This window comes from Chiloscyllium punctatum, chromosome 10 (genome assembly GCF_047496795.1).
Source record: "Chiloscyllium punctatum isolate Juve2018m chromosome 10, sChiPun1.3, whole genome shotgun sequence".
Classification (NCBI taxonomy): Eukaryota; Metazoa; Chordata; class Chondrichthyes; order Orectolobiformes; family Hemiscylliidae; genus Chiloscyllium; species Chiloscyllium punctatum.
Window position 1 is genome coordinate 76593309 of NC_092748.1, and position 19026 is coordinate 76612334.

The following is a 19026-nucleotide window of genomic DNA, read 5'->3' on the forward strand; positions in this document are numbered from 1 at the left end:
TGTCGAATGCAGGTCAATAACCAACTTTACGGACCTCAATCTGAACCAGTACATTGTGATATCAGCATTTGAGTCACTATGAGAGATCAAATGATTCCTTAACAACAAAAACAATCATCATACCCCTGAATCAGTGGTAAGCATCCCTATATAGTTACATGCGTATGAGACATACCGCAACACAAACATAATCAAGATAACCTTTGGATGCCTAAACAATGCTTCTGCTAGCTGGATACTTTGGAAGCGCCCTGCAGTACTCTCCAATGCACACATCATAGTTCATATTTTCTGTTGCATCAGCACAACCCACAAGGGCACAGCCCTTGCCATCAGAAAATATTGAAAGTCAATTAATCACCCACGCATATTCACTTATTGCCTATTTTCTGTGTGCCATCACCTAGCCTAGCGCTCCTTTGCAGTATTATCTCAGTTGATGCCCCATGGTTGGCATAAAGCCGAGAGACCTGGCTTTGAAACTGTACCGTCATGCTGCTGCAATGTGGACTGTTAGGTTGACAGGCAATAACAAAGGCGCTGTAGAGCGGTAGTGGAGAACAATAGTCATCATTTTTTGAAGACAGCATATTCAGGCAACTTGGAGCCACTCCCATGCCCTATAGCAAGTTCATTACCAATTCAAAATCTGGAACTTCGATTTCTGGACTGCTGTGAATGCGTGCAAATCCCACAGACTACTGGCATTCTCAGTTGTGGAGGTAGTAGTCTGAATTAATAATCTAATGGAAGCAAACTGACCTAGCACAGGTTTAATCTGAGCTTCCATTATAACACTGAGCCTGAATGATTTCTACTTGGGGTGCAACGGAAGCAGATATCAGCATGCATCCTGTTTAGGTTATAATGGAATTAGCCACCACTTTATTGTGTGGTGTACACATGCAAAATGTATAATAATGATGTATAATGATGTGTCTCATGATTACATACAGCAATCTGGAAACAAAAAGACACGCTATTGGTATGTGAGAGGAGACATTCAACTACTATGCTGTAAATATAAGAATCTTAAAGGAGGCAACTGGGTAGAATTTGAGACTAAACCTACTTAAGTCCACATACCTAATACATTTCCATGATAAAGCCCTCTGTGAAATTGGTGCCAGACTTTACACTTCAACAGTGATCACAGAATTTCTGGCAGGCTTGCCAAGGCACCAAATATTTCGGTTTTCCGTACACAGTTCCAAAGTGCTCCACTCTGTCCTATGCAGATATAGTGACAGGGAGCTGGGACTTGCACTGCCTCTTCATTCTGCTGCAAGGCCATTTGCGTCTGGTGTGTCATCACATGCAGATTGCCTTTCTAAGCTACCCTCTAAAGCGTACAGCCTAAGGATCTGAGCTCGTTGCTGCAACTAGTGGTGCTTCTTTATCATTCATCTCTTCTTCCTCTACTATTTCTCCTGCACCATTACCTGGCTTGGATCCAGTTCTCATGTCTCCTGCACTTCAGTTAGTCAAGGGTAAGATTTTGGCAGTGGGAGCAGGAAGAAACACATCCTTAATGGTCTACAGCTTGTATCTCAGAAAAGATTGAGGCACGAGAGTGAAGCATGTTTCAACTCCATTGTCGGCCATGCCCTCAGTCGTGGCCACTGGTGAATACTGATCTCCTTGCACATAGGGCGACACGGTGGCACAGTGGTTAGCACTGTTGCCTCACAGCGCCAGAGACCCGGGTTCATTTCCCGCCTCAGGCGATGACTGTGTGGAGTTTGCACATTCTCCCAGTGTCTGTGTAGGTTTCCTCCGGGTGCTCCGGTTTCCTCCCACAATCCAAAAAATGTGCAGGTTAGGCAAATTGGCCATGCTAAATTGCCTGTAGTATTAGGTGAAGGGGTAAATGTAGGGGAATGGTCTGGGTGGGTTACGCTTCGGCGGGTCGGTGTGGACTTGTTGGGTCGAAGGGCCTGTTTCCACACTGCAAGTAATCTAATCTAAACAACCTGCTTGGTTTCTCATTGGTTAGGTGCAACTCATGCCACTTAGGTTAATCACATATCACAATCTTCACGCCTGTTTTTGGTCCCATCCTACCTTCAGTGAGTGTACTTCTACAATGAAGATCTTCACAAATTCTGCATATGGGAGAAGGTGCTGAGGGTGAAGAAAATCACCCAACAGACAACCTATTTAGTCCAGTAAAAAGTAGTAAACTAGCTCAAGATGTTTATAGAGGATTCAGAAATATTTCAAATTCTCAATATACCATATTTACCAAGCTCAAAGACTAAACGACTAGTCAGATGTATTTACCAACACTAGTTACTTACGTGTGGTAAAGGAAACCGTAGCTGAGAAACATTGACACCATTAATTAGTGGGCAGGTGAATCTATTAGGCAAGACCATGTAGGAAGCAATAGTATCAAGAATCTTTGTGTCTGACAATTCACTGGAAAGAAGAAAAACAGCTTTTAGAAATGGAAAAAGAGCAAAATCAAATGTGAACAGTGCACTATTTTAGTATTCTCATCACAAGAACCAGTGAGCAATTAGCCACCTTTTACATTTTGTCACCTCTCAAACCTATCCCAGAACACCATTCTTGAATCCTCAATCAAGTTTGCATTCCTGTTGCAGTACTGAAAAATGTGTAGCAATTTCGAAACCAACATTTGAAACTGAGTATTATCCTCCTCAACCTGCATGTAGCCTTTGACATTGTTGCTAACATCCTCCTCTCCAATGCCTTTCTCCTGCCGTTCAGATGGATGGAACACACACACACACTAGGTCACTTTTTAGTAAAATTGTATCCAGACAATCATCTACAATGACCTCTCCCAGTGCTGTGTTATTATTTCTGATTATAAGCTGTGCCTGCTTGCACAATGATGGAAAGATGGAGCATAGCAAATGATTAACTAGTCCAGTAATATTTTTTTAAAAAAAACAGTAAATGGTTTCTTCACTTTGGCACAACTCTTGCACCAAATATGGTGATTCACAACCCTCAGCATATATTCTGCTCACCAGAAATTGTGATTCTATTGGTCTTGCAAAAAACAGGACCTATCCCACAACCTCCCCCCACAACAGTCATGAAAATGCTGAATTTGTACCACAAATACAAAATAAATTCATTACATGAAGTTCAGGCAGCTATTTCATAGCTACTTCCTGTTAAAGAGCTGATTAACAGCCTTGAAAGATTAATACAACCTTAAGAAGCTTTTCAAGTTTTCTTCTTTCCCTCAATCCATCTTTCTTTCACAGTTTCTCTTGCTGTATCTAAATCTAACTCTAACTTAACCATTTCCAACCCGGTCATTTTTTTCCCTTTAACTTCTTTAAACTTTATTGGTTAAGGGGATAGACTACAGTTGTTGTTGATCACCAAGGTCCCCAAGTGCTTCACTAGACAAACTGAAGCTTCAGCAATTTGCAGCACAAAAATAATGAAGTATGCTAGAAAGATTCAACTCATGTGGCCTTGTACCAGCAAGTTCTGGCCCAATTATTAAACATATACATGCTTCATGTTAATCAGTCTCCTGCTTCACCATACCACTTTGCATATAAATATATTTCTCCATGAATAGTTGCTTCTTGTATAGAACTTGAGTACTGCGAAAACAAAATCTGAAGCTTTGTCAATAATAATGCCAATACAATTTTTTGTGATGTAGAAAACAAAGCAGTCACTTTGTGCATAATGCTAATAGAATGTGGTACTAATCATCTTACTTTTAAAAAAATATATACTGGCGTAGGTTAAGGGATAAATATTGGACAGAGAGCTGATGAGATCTTCTTCAAAGCCACAATGGTGTGTTTGATTTTCATCTGCCCTCTCAACTGGATGTAATATTGAATATGACTGATAATTTGACAACAGTATTTTGGCAGTGCCATTTGTATGTAAGCTGTCTTATTGCACTTCTGAGAAGGATACAAAAACCATATTGGCAATACTTGGTTAAATTCTAATTATTGTCGAATTATTTGATCAAATATATTCTCACTCAGGATCTGAACATTTCTCATTTTAATCAGAAGATGGCAGTATTTATCACCAATCAGTAAAGCATGTGCCACCTCAACTTTGTACCAATAGCTTCACTTCAACTTCAGAACCATAGAATTCCTACATTGTATAAACAGGCCATTTGGCCCATTAAGGTAAAAACAATGACTGCAGATGCTGAAAACCAAATACTGGATTAGTGGTGCTGGAAGAGCACAGCAGTTCAGGCAGCATCCAAAGAGCAGCGAAATCGACATTTCGGGCAAAAGCCCTTCATCAGGAATAAAGGCAGTGACCCATTAAGTCCATACCGACCCTTCAAACAGCATCCCACACAATCTCTAACTCTGAATTTCCATTGGCCAATCCACCTAATTGGCACATTTTTGGATTGTGGGAGGAAACCCACACAGACACGGGGAGAATGTGCAAACTCCACACAGTCAGTAACCCAAGGGCGGAATTGAACTCAGGTCCCTGTGCTGTGAGGCAGCAGTGCTAACGATTGAACCATCATGCTGTCCCTTGGAGCATCATTTATTGCAAGATACATTTTCAATTTCTTACAACAAATATTTTGGCCTTGCTTACTGGCATTGTCAATTACTACCAAGCATTGGGATGTTTTACATTGTGTACTCAAAGTGCTTCAAATCATTTCCAGCATTTTCACAGCAAACACTTGGAGTAAGCTTTCACCCCATCAAATTGGAGGTAAATTCAAAGTTTTAAAGTTAATGCAATGTATGCTATTAAAAACTAAATAATGAGGGAGATTAGTGAGATCTCTGAATTACTAGTTGAGTCAAGAGCTAAGCGGCACTGGGCCATAAAATTAAAGAGGTAATTGCATGGCTCAAAGACTGATATGGGAAAAAATAGTGTGAATTCATAGAATATTGGCACCAATACTAGGACAGCAGGGATTTGTTCCAATGGGAGGGACTCCATCCTAATCACATGGGGATCAGATTCATGCAGAATCGCAGAACTAGAGCTGTTGATAGGGCTTTAATCTAAATAGTGGGAGGGTTGTCAGTTTCATAGATGATTAAAAACATTGAAGGTAAAGGAGAAGGTACAATTGCAGGACTGATTGTTACCCGAAAATACGAAGAAGGGACAGAATGCGTGAATGTCATACTGTACCAAGGATCCATAGAAGTGTAGGGAAATTCGATTATAGAACAAACTTAAAGGCTTTATACCTTTTTGCACAAGGCATTCAGAATAAGGGAGATGAACTGACAGTGCAAATTGAGATAAATAAATATGATGTCATAACCAACATGGTTACCAAGAGATCAAAACTAGGAATTTATCGTTCAGGAGACGTGGGAGGGATTGAAAAGGTGGTGGGTTAGCACTGTTAATACAAAATAAAACGAGGACAGTTATGAGAGATGATCTGGGATCAGGTGATGTAGAATTCATTTGGGCGGAAGCAAAAAAAAAGTAACGGAAAGAAGATATCGGTAGGAGTAGTGTATGTGCCCCCAAACTGTAGCCACTCAGCGGGAAAGGCTAAAAATCAACAAATAATAGGAGCATGTGAAAAGAATAGAACAATAATTATGGGTGGATTTAATCTTCGTGTTGATTGAGTTAATCAAATTGGAAAGGGTAGCTATGACAACAAATTCATAGAGTACATTAGAGATCATTTCCCAGAGCAATATGTTATTGAGCCAACTAGGGAGCAGGCTCTTGGATCTGGAAATGGGTAATGAGACAAGTATAATAAATTAACTCAGTAAAAGATCGCCTAGGAAGTAGTGATCATAACATGATGAATATATTATTCAGTTTCAGAGTGAAAAATTTGGATCAGATACAACTGTGCAAACTTTAAATTAAGGGAATTACAATGAGTTAGCTAAAGTGAACAGGATAGATGACAATAAGCAAGCAGTGGCAAATATTTATGATATTTCATGAGTCTCAGCAAACATCCAATCTAGTAAGGAAAGATAAATTAATCATGGCTAACCAAGGAAGTTACGGTGAGTATTACGTTGAAAGAAAAAGTATCCAAGGAGGTGAATGTCAGTGATAGCCACTAAGACTGGAATAAATTCTTAATCCAGCAAAGGAGGAATAAAAAGGTAATAAAGTCAGAAAATCAACCAGGAGGGCAAAATAGTGAGGAATAGACAAAAAAAAAAGCTGATAAGGAGAGCTTCCTTAAAATACACGAACCATAGGCCCCTTAGAAAATTAATCTGGGGAGATAGTTATGGGGACCAAGGAGATGGTAGAGGAATTGAAACAGATATTTTGCATCAGTCTTTACGGTAGAAGATACTTTAAACATCCCATTCATACTAAATAATATAGGGAGTAATTAAGGAGCATTACCATCAGAAAGTAGTAGTATTCGACAAACTAATGGGAATAAAGGCAGATAAATCCCCTAGTCCTGATGACTTGCATCCTAGGAACCTAAAAGTAGTACCTGAAGAGATAATGGATGCATTGGTTTTACTTTATCAAAAACCATTGGATTCTGTAGTAGTATCAGAGGATTGGAAAACTGCAAATGTGACACCCTGATTCGAACAGTGAGGGAAGCAAGAAGTGAGTAACCATAAGCCTAACATCTATTATTGGAAGAGTATGGAGACCAATTATTAAGGAAATAACAGCAGAACAATTGGAAAATCATAGCCTAATTAAGCAGAGTCAGAATGGCTCCATGAAAGGGAAATTGTGCCTGACTAGTTTATTAGAATTTTTTGAGAAAGTCACAACCAGAGTGAATAAAGTGGAATCAGATGATGTAATATATTTGGACTTCAGAAGGTGTTCACCAAGGTAACTCAAAATGTTAAGAAATAGGAGCCACTGTGTTGAGGTAATATATTGGCACGGATAGAGAATTGGCTCACGAGAGGTGATGTCATGGAAACATTTTGAATTCTTAAGGGGTATGACAGAGTAAATGCGGAGAGGTTGTTTCTCCTCATGGGAGAGAGTCTAGTACCAGATGGCATCGCCTCAGAATAAAAGGGGTGTCAATTTAAGACCGAGATGAGGAGGCATTTCTTCTCTCATAGTTTTGAGTGCCTATGGAACTCTTTGTCACAGAGAACTGTGGGGGCTGAATCCTTGTGTATATTTAAGAGGGAGAGACAGATAGATTCTTGATCAGTACTGGAATCAAGGGTTACAGGGAAAGGATAGAAGTGGATGTGAGTAATGGATTAGCTGTAACCCTACTGAATGGTGGAGCAGACTCGAGGGTTGAACAACCTACTCCTATTTCTTACGGTCTTATGGAACTGAAGGCAAGAGCCTGAATCCACGTAGACTGAAGGAAAAGCTTGAAGTTCTTTTCTAGTTCGTAAAGGACATATATCATCTACTGGTGGTAGGACAATTGCGAGAGAACCTTAGTAAATGTACAGAAAGGAACGGACATTCAACATGGATCTGTAATTGGCATGTTAACTTATGTAACTTTAAGAATATGGCCAAGAATGTAGGGAATTTAGTATTTGTACTGGAAAGAAGGACTGATGAAATGCCAAAAGAAATATAGTGAAGTTTATACCTTGTGTCAAACAAGGTAATTTGTATCACTATTTTAACTACTTAGGCAGCTTTCTTGCATTACAAAAGGTTAACCTCCTAAGGCTGAAGGGCACATGGAAGCTGAGGCTCAAGTGTCTTTTATACCCAGTTAGAGGAGAAGGAGCATTTTCTGCAGAACCTGAAACTCATACTCATAAAAATGAGACAAAATTATGTAAGTGAAAATTGTTGATGTAACTCATTTTCAGAAAGTGAACTTGCAAACAGTTAGACAGCAAATGAGAAGTTTTCATTTTCATCTCTTGGACATTTCACTTCCTGAAAATTAGTTGAGTGAGTCTCCTGCTCATAACAGGATCTATTAATTTTCATCCCGTGCAGTGTAGATGCAAGCAGTATGGATAGGTCAAATATAGAAAGTAGAATAAAATAATAAGTGAAGGCCTCTGGGAAATGTCCTAGACAGCCATATTTGATGACCTTCTCCACTCTTGTTCCATGTAAACATATGACTTTGGCATAACTATGAATGTATGAAAGGTAGATCAAACATAAAAGTGGAGTTTGGAACTAAGTCAGATTAATCATAGTTTGAATGGCATGGCAGATGATCAAAAAGCTGAATGGCAGATATTTGCTCCTAAGTCCCATGTTCCTATTTTCAGTATGTGAATAGAAAGCAATAAGGAAGGGGGAGGAAACTGTTGGAAATGGATAAGCTAGGGCAGTGGGAACAACTAAATGAAGCAATACATCAGAGAAAGAAAATGTAAAAACCTAATCATTACTGAAAAGTAGAAGCAAAGAATGACTTAATATGTAAATATACAGGTCACCAAAAAAATGACTGTGCCAAGAAACACAATCGTAAGAGACATTGTGAAATTCTGGGGTTATATAAAGATACAAAAGCATATTGGTTGGCATTTTGTCACCAAGAATACAACAAGATAGTAGATTGAGAAAATACATTTTGAAGACAAATGAGGAACATGAGGATTGTACAAAAGTGAAACAGTAAACATTAAAAGGCAAAAATCTAACAATAAAATGTGTTCAAAAATTCAAAGAGGTGGAGTAAGTAAAAAGCCAAAACAACTTCTACTCCTTGGTCAGTTAATAACAAGTGGGAATAAATTTTAAAGATTCCTACAAGGACAGATGGGGCAGATGAAATACTTCATTCATACATTCGGATATCAAAGTGAAACGCATCATCAGAGGTACTTTAAATTACTTACTGTGTGGAAACAGGCCCGTGAGCCTAACAAGTCCACACGACTCTCCGAAGAGCAACCCACCCAGACCCATTCCCTTACATTTACCCCTTCACCTAACACTACGGGCAATTTAGCAGGACCAATTCATCCCACATTTTTGGACTGTGGGAGGAAACCAGAGCACCCGGTGGAAACCCACGCAGACATGGGGAGAATGTGCAAACTCCACACAGACATTTACCTGAGGTGAGAATTGAACCCGGGTCTCTGGCGCTGTGAGACAGCAGTGCTAACCACTGTGCCACCGTGCTGCCACATACTATTGATGTCAAGTCAATCATCATAATAAGATGGAATTAAAAATAATTAAAACAGATACATAGTAAAACTATATGGAAAAATAGCAAGAAAATAGAATTGGTACAAGCAAGATGGGCCAAATAGTGAGTGGTGATGTGACAATGCTGTTCCTTTAACAAAGTAATGTTGTCCTTGGTTTTTTTCAAAGTGGGTTGTAAAAGGCAGAGTGTCTAGGTGAAGGCCATTTTGATGATAGCTCACAGCTACTGCCTAAGGCAACAAGCAGTGTAAATGCTTTCAGGTAGTTTTTTTTTCAGAAAACAGTTGTACAATGAAAGGGGAGTGGCTAGTTCTCCCATAGAACATTACAGCACAGTACAGACCCTTCGGCCCTCTATGTTGCACCGACCTGTGGAACCAATCTGAAGCCCATCTATCCTTTGCCATTCCATTTTCATCCATATGTTTACCAATGACCATTTAAATGCCCTTAAAGTTGGCAAGTCTATTACTGTTGTAGGAAAGGCATTCCATGCCCTTACTACTCTCTGAATAAAGAAACTACCTCTGACATCTGTACTATATCTATCACCCTTCAATTTAAAGCTATGAACCCTCGTGCTAGCCATCACCATTTGATGAAAGAGGCTCTCGCTGTCCATCCTATCTAATCCTCTGATTATATGGTCTCAATTAAGTCACTTCTCAACCTTCGTCTCTACAACAAAAACAGGCTCAAGTCCTCAGCCTTTCCTCATAAGACCTTCTCTCCATACCAGGCAACATCCTAGTAAATCTCCTCTGAACCCTTTCCAAAGCTTTCACATCCTTCCTATAATGCGGTGACCAGAACTGTATGCAATACTCCAAATGCAGCCACACCAGAGTTTTGTACAGCTGCAATATGATCTCATGGCTCTGAAACACAACCCCATACCAAAAAAAAAGCTAACACACCATATGCCTTCGTAACGACCTTATCAACCTGGGTGGCAACTTTCAGAGACCTATACATGGTCACTGAGATCTCTGTTCATTTACACTACTAAGTGTCTTAACATTAGCCCAGTACTCCTTATTCCAGTTGCTCCTTCCAAAGTGAATAACCTCACACTTTTCTGCATTAAACTCCATTTGCCATTTCTCAGCCCAGCTCTGCAGCTTATCTCTGTCCCTCTGTAGCCTGCAAAATCCTTCAGCACAATCAACAACTCTACCAACCTTAGTGTCAACCGCAAATTTACTAATCCATCCTTCTACAACTTCATCCAGGTCATTCAAAAAATAACAAAACAGATGTTTGTGGTACACCACTAGTAACTGAACTCCAGGATGAACATTTCCCATCAACTATCACCCTCTGTCTTCTTTCAGCTATCCAAACCACTACATCACCGTCAATCCCATGCCTCCATATTCTGTGCAATAGCCTACCTTGGGAACCTTATCAAATGCTTTACTGAAATCCATATATACCACATCAACCGCTTTGCCCTCATTCGGTCACCTTCTCAAAAGAACTCAATAAAATTTGAGGCACGATCTACCCTTCAAAAAACCGTGTTGACTATCCCTAATCAACTTATTCCTTTGTAGATGATTATAAATCCTCTCTCTTTTAACCTTTTACAACACTTTATCCACAACCGATTACTGAAGAAGGATTTATGCCCGAAACGTCGATTCTCCTGCTCCTTGGATGCTGACTGACCTGCGGCGCTTTTTCAGCAACACATTTTTCAGCTCCACAACCGAAGTAAGGCTCACTGGTCTATAATTACCAGAGTTGTCTCTACTCCCCTTCTTAAACAAGGGGACAACATTTTCAATCCTCCAGTCTTCTGGCACTATCCCTGTAGACAACGATAACATAAAGATCAAAGCCAAAGTTTCTGCAATCTCCTCCCTGCCTTACCAGAGAATCCCGAGATAAATCCCATCTGGCCCAGGGGACTTGTGTATTTTCACACTTTCCAGAATCGCTAACCCCTCCTCCTTGAGGCTCAATCCCGTCTAGTCCATTAGCCTATATCTCAGTATTCTCCTCAACAACATTGCCAATATTTACGCTGGAAAAACACAAAAAATATTCATTCAGCGCTTCCCCTATTTCCACGGACTCCACGTACAACCTCCCACTACTGTCCTTGATTGGCCCTAATCTTAATCTAGTCATTCTTTAATTCCTGATATACCTATCCCAGTTCAGGGATTTTTCTAGTATGATTTAGTATTCAGCTGGTGGCTGAGAGAAATAGCTGCAGTGGAAAAGGTTCCACGTTTTAGCCAATGATCCATGGCTAATCCTCCCTACAATCTCTCTGTCCTGTAAGAACCTGTCTTTGAATTTATCTTTTTCCTAAGGGATGGGTTTATGGGATGTTGCAGGAAATCAGAACAATTCTTTGTTAGGTTGCAGGGATATTGTGTCGGTCAGGTTTTCAAATAATAGGTCTTTTGCTTGTGTTTCATTTGATGGTCTGTAAACAAATTCTGTTTTGTCTAAAACTGAATAGTTTGACCAGCTGCATCACTCCTGTAATATCCACCTTACAGCTACTTAAAAATAACTTGAGAAGTTAGGTTCTGGGCTACCTTCTCGAAGTGTTTTGAGGGGGTCTGGCCTGGTCCATAACAATGTTTTGATATTCTACACTGCCACCCAATCTCCCACTTTAAGAACTGTGCATCTCCACTTAAGTCATAAATAGAAATGTCTGTTGCCCGACAAAATAAATTAATGATTGAAACAAATGAAAGAAGGAAAACAAATGTATAATTAAGAATATTTAGAGTCAGGTATGAAGGTGAAAGAAGTCACTTGCTTCTTGGCCAACAGTACAATAGTGACTGAGGCCGGTTTTAAAATTGACAATGGCACATGACCTGAAGTGAGATAATACTGTACAACTAATCTGACATCACAACTGTCTTTATTATTTTTCAGCTCTCTTTCTTGCACAGCCCATTTAAAGAAAGCATACATAAAAATATTATGTTTATAATAATTGAAATTTTAATTCTTGTAATTCAAATGATCTTGGCTTTTCAAAGTATGCAATTGATCATTAATTCCTCACTGAGATACAAGCTGTCTGTGGCTGGACAAAGCATACATTTCTAATGAATTAGAGCTCATTTAACTCAAATTACAAGTACAGCTAAACATTAAACCTCCAATACATATCAACTCAGTTATGGACTTGCCGTACATTGTGGAATAAAAGAGAGATCCTCAATTACCTTAATGTTATTATGATGTTTATACAAAATTAAAGTGTAAACAGTGGTGTCTCTGCAGAATATTGCTGAAAGTGCAAAGTTACTTTATGAATATTTTATCAGCAAAACATTGCATAGGTTTTTCTTTAATAGCAAGGGTTTCAAATTTCACTGCACTCTGTAGAGCACTTTCACAAATTTCACAGCACTTTGTATATTCTAATAACCCTGTTACATATTTTGTTTAATGTCATACAGCTTATCAGAGTAACTAGGAGAGGAGTAATAAATTAGGAAGGAGGAAAGCACCACAGAAAGAGAAGACCATAAGACATAAGAGCAGAAATTAGGCCATTCAGCTTATTGACTCTGGTCCGCCATTCAATCATGGCCGATAAGTTTCTCAACTCCACTTTCCTGCTTTCTCTCCATAACCCTTGATACTCAAGAACCTATCTATTTCAGTCTTAAATATACTCAATGACCTGGCCTCCAAAACTTTCTCTGGCAATGAATACTACAGATTCACCACTTGCTGGTTGAAAAGGTTTCTCCTTATCTCCATTCTAATGGGTCTTCCCTTTACTCTAAGGCTACGCTCTCGGGTCCTAGTCTCTCCTACCAATGGAGACATCTTCCCAACATCTACTCTCCCCAGGCCATTGGGTATTCTGTATATTTCAATTAGATCCCCCCCTCATCCTTCTAAACTCCATTGAATATAAACCCAGAGTCCTCAAACTTTCCTCATATGTTAAGCTTTTCATTCCTGGGACCATTCTCGTGAATCTCCTCTGAAAACGCTCCAGAGCCAGTACATCCTTCCTGAACTATGGGACACAACACTGCAAATGTGGTCTGACCAAAGCCTTATAGAGCCTCAGACGTACATCACTGTTTTTATATTCAAGTCCTCTCAATAAGTGCCATCACTGCATTTGCTTTCCTAACTACTGATGCAACCTGCAAGTTTATCTTGAAAGAATCCTGATCTAGAACTTCCAAGTCTCTTTGCACTTCAGACTTCCAAATTTTATTCCCATTTAGAAAATAATCCATTCCCCTATTCTTCCAACCAAAGTGCATGACCTCACACATTCCCACATTGTATTTAGTCTGCATCTTCTTTGCCCACATTCTTCTGCAGCCATCCTGCCTCCTCAATGCTACCTGTCCATCTACTTACCTTTGTATATTCTGCAAACATAGCCAGAATGTCCACAGTTCCTTCATCTAGATAGTTAATGCATAAAGTGAAAAGTTGTGGTCACAACACGACTTGTCACCAGCTGCCTTTTAGCTCCACTCTCTGCTTTCTGTCAGACAGCCAATCGTCTATCCATACTAGCACCTTGCCTCTGACACCACGGGCCCTTATCTTACTCAGTAGCCTCCTTTGTGGCAGCTTGTCAAAGGCCTTCTTAAAGTAGATAACATCCATTGTCTCTCCTTGGTCTAACCTGCTCGTTACCTCCTCAAAGAATTCTAGCAGATTTGTCAGGTATGACCTCCCCTTGGTGAAACCATGCTGACTTTGCCCTTTATACCTTATACATCCAAGTATTCAGAAATCTCATCCTTCATAATGGATTCCAGGATCTTACCCTCAACTGAGGTTAAGCTAATCAGTCTATAATTTTCCATCTTTTGCCTTACTCCCTTTTGAAACAGGGGTGCCATTTTAGTGATTTTCCAGTCCTCTGAGACACTTCCTGATTCTAGCGATTCCAGAAAGATCACCACTAATGCTTTGGTCATCTCTTCAGCTATCTTCTTTATAATTCTGGGTTGAAGTCCATCTTCAGCCCATTGAGTTTTTCTAGCACTTTCTCCTTGGTGATGGCCACCATACTCAGCTCTGCCCCCTCACTGCCTTGAATTTTTGGGATCTAACTCATGTCTTCCACCGCGAAGACTGACACAAAGTAATTAATCAGCTCCTCAGCCATTTCCTTAATCCCCACTACTATCTCTCAAGCATCATTTTCCAGCAGCCCAATGTCCACTTTTGTCCTTCTTTGCCCTTAATATATCTAAAGAAACGCTTACAGTCTTGCTTTATATTACTGGTCAGCTTACCCTATATTTAATCTTCTCCCTCCTTATTTCTTTTTTTGAATGCCCTCTATTGGTCTTTGTAAGCTTCCCAATCTTCTGGTTTCCCACTGCCCTTTGCTACATTATGTGCTTTCTCTTTTGCTTTTTATGCTATTCCTGACTTTCCTAGTCAGCCACGGTTGCCTCATCCTCCCTATACCGTGTTTTTTCCCTTGGGATGAACCTCTGCTGTGTCTCCTGAATTGCTCCTAGAAACTCTTGCCTTTGCTGTTCCACTGTCTTTCCTGCTAGGCTCCTCTCCCAGTTAATTCTACCCAGCTCCTCCCTCATGCATCTGTAGTTGTCTTTATTCAGCTGTAATACTGTTACGTCTGATTCTATCTTCTCTCTCTCAAATTTCAGAGTAAGTTCAATCCTGTTATGATCACTGCCTCCTGAGGGTTTCTTTACCTTAAGCTCCCTTAAAAAGTCTGCCTCATTGCAAAACACTAAATCCAGTATTGCCTGTTCCCTAGTGGGCTCCACCACAAGCCATTTCGTAGACATTGCACAAATTCCTTTTCTTGCAATCTACTATCAACCGGATATTCCCAGTCCACCTGCATATCGAAATCCCCCATGGTCACTGTAACTTTGCCTTTCCTACACATCTTTTCTATCACCTGGTATATCTTGCACCCAGTTCCTGACTACTGTTTGGAGACCTGTACATAACTATGTTTTTTTTTTAAAAACCTTTGTGGTTCCTCAATTCTACCAAACAGATTCTACACCATCTGACCCTACTTTGTTTCTTACTATGGAAATAATTTCATTTCTTACTAATAAGGCAATCCCAGCCCCTTAGACCACCTGCCTATCTTTTCGATAGGATGTTTATCTGTGAATGTTCAGCTCCCAATCCTGATCCTGTTGTAGCCACGTCTCTGTGATACCCACTATGTCATACCTGCCATTTTTGATCTGCAATACAAGCTCATTTACCTTTTCCTTATACTGTATGCATTCAGATATAACACCTTCAGTATTAACCTCCTGTATTAACTGTCCCTCTTCTCATTGTCATTCGTTTGTCCAGTGTGCTTGAAGTTTGATTGCTACACCATATCCTACTTCTGTCTGTGCTGGAGATTTTAATAACCTCTCCTGAGTTCTGCACTCTTACCTGCTACTTTAATTTGGGTTTTCTAATTTCCCTTTTAACTGACACCTCTCCCCTCCCCAATCCTCTACATTTAGTTTAATGCCCTGTCTATAGCCCTAGTTATGTGATTCACTAGGACATTGGATCCAGCACAGTTCAGATGAAGACTGTCCTATTGGAACAGGTCCCTTCTTCCCAGAACTGGTTCAATTGTCCCATGAATTCAAACCCATTTCTCCCACACCTATCTCTTAGCCACACAATAACCTGCTTAATCTTATTGACCCTTTGCCAATTAGCTGTGGCTCAGGTCATAATTCAAAGATTACCACCTTTCTGCTTCTGCTTTCTAATTTAGCTCATAGCTGTTCATACTTTCTAAATCAGAACCTCTGCCCTAGTTGTATCTGTATTGTTGGTACCTACATTGACCACGACCACTGGATCTTTACCCTCTCACTCCAAGCTCCTCTGCAGCCCAGATGAGATATTCCGAACCCAAGCACCAGGCAGGCAATACAACCTTCAGGACTCTTGATCCTGGTCACACAGAACAGTGTCTATGCCTCTAACTATACTATCCCCAATTGCAATAACTTGGTGGAATTATTATTAAAAAGTCCTGCCATGAGATCATAGCATTAAATAGCCAACCCAATTGTCAATGACTGGGTACTGCAAGACAGTTTCTGCTTTGCTGCTCTGCTTTCTCAACATGTATTAGCCAAACTTACATTTGAGTTACTCAAATCTTTTGTAGCTAGTTAAAAGACACTGTGCTAGTTGGCAGTGCTCAAGGAACTGCCGATGCCTTCAGAATAAATTATTCACCCTTTACAAGCTTTTATAAATTGTATTTGTCACAAATGGATAGGTATAAATTCAGATTTTGTAAAGAAAGCTAATCTGTCCTTAAAATAGACACAAGGAACCTTCCAAAAGAGCTTCTAGAAATCACCCCAACAGTTCTGCCAGCTTAGCTTTCCTCTGGTTTTGTTTTAGCAAGCAGTCATTGTGAAGCTGCCGGACCCAAAGAAGCAGGTTCATGCTGATCCTCCCTCTCTCTGACATCTCTCCTGTAAGATAGTGTGTTTGGATTTTACCTTTTTTGCCAAGAGGTGTTTATGGGGATCGTTGCAAGTATTTGAAACAGCATCATTAAGTTGGGATAAGTTGTTAGATTTTCGGATAGGTTATGTTATTCTATATTCTGTTCTTTTTTGTTTGTTCTTTACTCGGTAATCTTGCCAATAAATTCTGTTTTGTTTAAAACTAAGCGTGGCTGGGCCAGTTGCATCACTCTTGGAATATCCATTTTAAACCTGCTTAAAACAACTAGCAAAGTCAGGGCCTGGGCTACTTTCTTGAAATGTTTTTAGGAGGTCTGGCCTAGTCCATAAAACTTGTAAGGTAAAAACAATGCCTGCAGATGCTGGAAACCAGATTCTGGATTAGTGGTGCTGGAAGAGCACAGCAGTTCAGGCAGCATCCAAGGAGCTTCGAAATCGACGTTTCAGGCAAAAGCCCTTCATCAGGAATAAAGGCAGTGAGCCTGAAGCGTGGAGAGATAAACTAGAGGAGGGTGGGGGTGGGGAGAAAGTAGCATAGAGTACAATGGGTGAGTGGGGGAGGGGATGAAGGTGATAGGTCAGGGAGGAGAGGGTGGAGTGGATAGGTGGGAAGAGATAGGCACCTATCCACTCCACCCTCTCCTCCCTGACCTATCACCTTCATCCCCACCCCCACTCCCCCACTGTACTCTATGCTACTTTCTCCCCACCCCCACCCTCCTGTAGCTTATCTCTCCACGCTTCAGGCTCACTGCCTTTATTCCTGATGAAGGGCTTTTGCCCAAAACGTCGATTTCGAAGCTCCTTGGATGCTGCCTGAACTGCTGTGCTCTTCCAGCACCACTAATCCATAAAACTTGTAACCTTGTTATCTGTTAAAACTTTTACTTAAGGCACTTTCAGCAGTAGTTGGATGATAAACATTGCAGTTGCAGTTTTTACTTATAGAAGAGGTTTAGAGTGATTGCCCTAGGTGCACTTTTATTATCCTGTAGTACAAGGAATCTTTTTAAAAAAGTGATAAAATTATATTAAGTTATAAATTATGTTTCTGTTTTTATATATTCTATTATCACTAGAAGGTTCATGGATTCTCTCCAGTGAATGGGAGACAATGGGCATGGAAGTGCTACAGCTTGATTTGGGGAACATTACAGCTGCAGGTTGTGAGGCTTAGCTAGCATAGACAGCATGCGAAAAAGGTTCACAGATATGAGGCTTCCTGGGTGGCACATGGGCACTGTTTGGGAGGTAAGTGGGGTACAGGAGACTGAGGGCCTTTCCTGAGATGGAGTCCCATGAGCAGAGGAATACATTTTGAACAACATGCCTTGACACCTGGTTGGATGCTTTGACTGCTTTCCTGGATGGACTAGCCTGACTGCAGCCTGAACCTGAGCCATGTCCCTGGCAATCTTGATCCTGACTTCACTATCACTTTCTCCTGTGGTGGATTCACAAAGCCAGGAATTTTCCTAGCTTCTGCTGCTTGCCTTGAAGATGACAATCCAGAACTAAGTATTAACTGACATACAAAATGAAGTTTTCCATTGGAGTTAATTCTGACTCACATGAAAAAGAATGTACTCCAATTTCTTAGGCATCCAGCTCAAGTTACTGTGTTGGAGATAGCGGACTTGTTTCAGTTATCTAAACAAGTAAACTGTAGTGGCAAGTGATATTTATTCAAATGACTGGAATAATACCCAAAATGTACAAAGTAAGTTCAGCTTCACTTTCCTCTCTCAGAATGCAGGTAATGTTCACAGCTCAAACAAGGGTTTGCGTAAGCATACCAAATCTATGGAATTAAAACATAAATCTTTATAAAGACCTGGTGATAGAATGTTGATTCTAATTGAGCACTTTTTTTTTTACACTGGTGGAGTTGCTCAATTTCACTCCTTATATGGAGGAACTATTCAATTAAAACTTATTGCAGGACTTGTACTCCAAGAACTCAGATCTTCAGTTTAGATAACACTAAAATTCAGCCCAAAGCAAAGCAGAATTATAGTCTCCAGCTAACTTCCAAAAATAAAATCAACCTGGACTTTTTTCCAAATGCAATCCTGCCTCCTGGCCTCCATTTCCATATCTACTAAGGAGATTGAGCTTCCATTTAAACTAGTTCTTTTAATATCCCATCAGAAATAGAAGCATCAATCTCCTACCACAAAAATACCAAACTTAAATGGATTTATTTAAAATAGGAAAAACAATAAGACACGGCAAGTGTTTAGATGAGCAGGTCAGATGAAGAATTCATCACCACGTATCCAGCTTATCAGGATGGGATGCCTCCCACAGTGATTAATTAAATATACTGAAGTACTAACCTGAGGGAATATTTTCTTTATATACCACATATAGCTAAATCATAAACAAGTTTGTGAAGATTACATAGAATACAAATTTACTGTACACACTGCAGATTGAATCGCACATCTTAAATAATGTGGCTTTGATTTAATCCAGAAGT

General features: G+C 40.0%; 1 protein-coding gene across 1 annotated transcript in view; it reads right to left on the reverse strand.

Annotated features, from left to right (window-relative positions):
• The window catches only part of LOC140482319 (extended synaptotagmin-3-like), a 142103-nt gene that overhangs the window by 33205 nt on the left and 89872 nt on the right, over positions 1–19026 (reverse strand). Inside the window, exon 8 of the mRNA XM_072579600.1 lies at positions 2301–2421. Coding sequence (XP_072435701.1) covers positions 2301–2421 — 121 coding nt within the window. The remainder of the gene's footprint in view (positions 1–2300; positions 2422–19026) is intronic.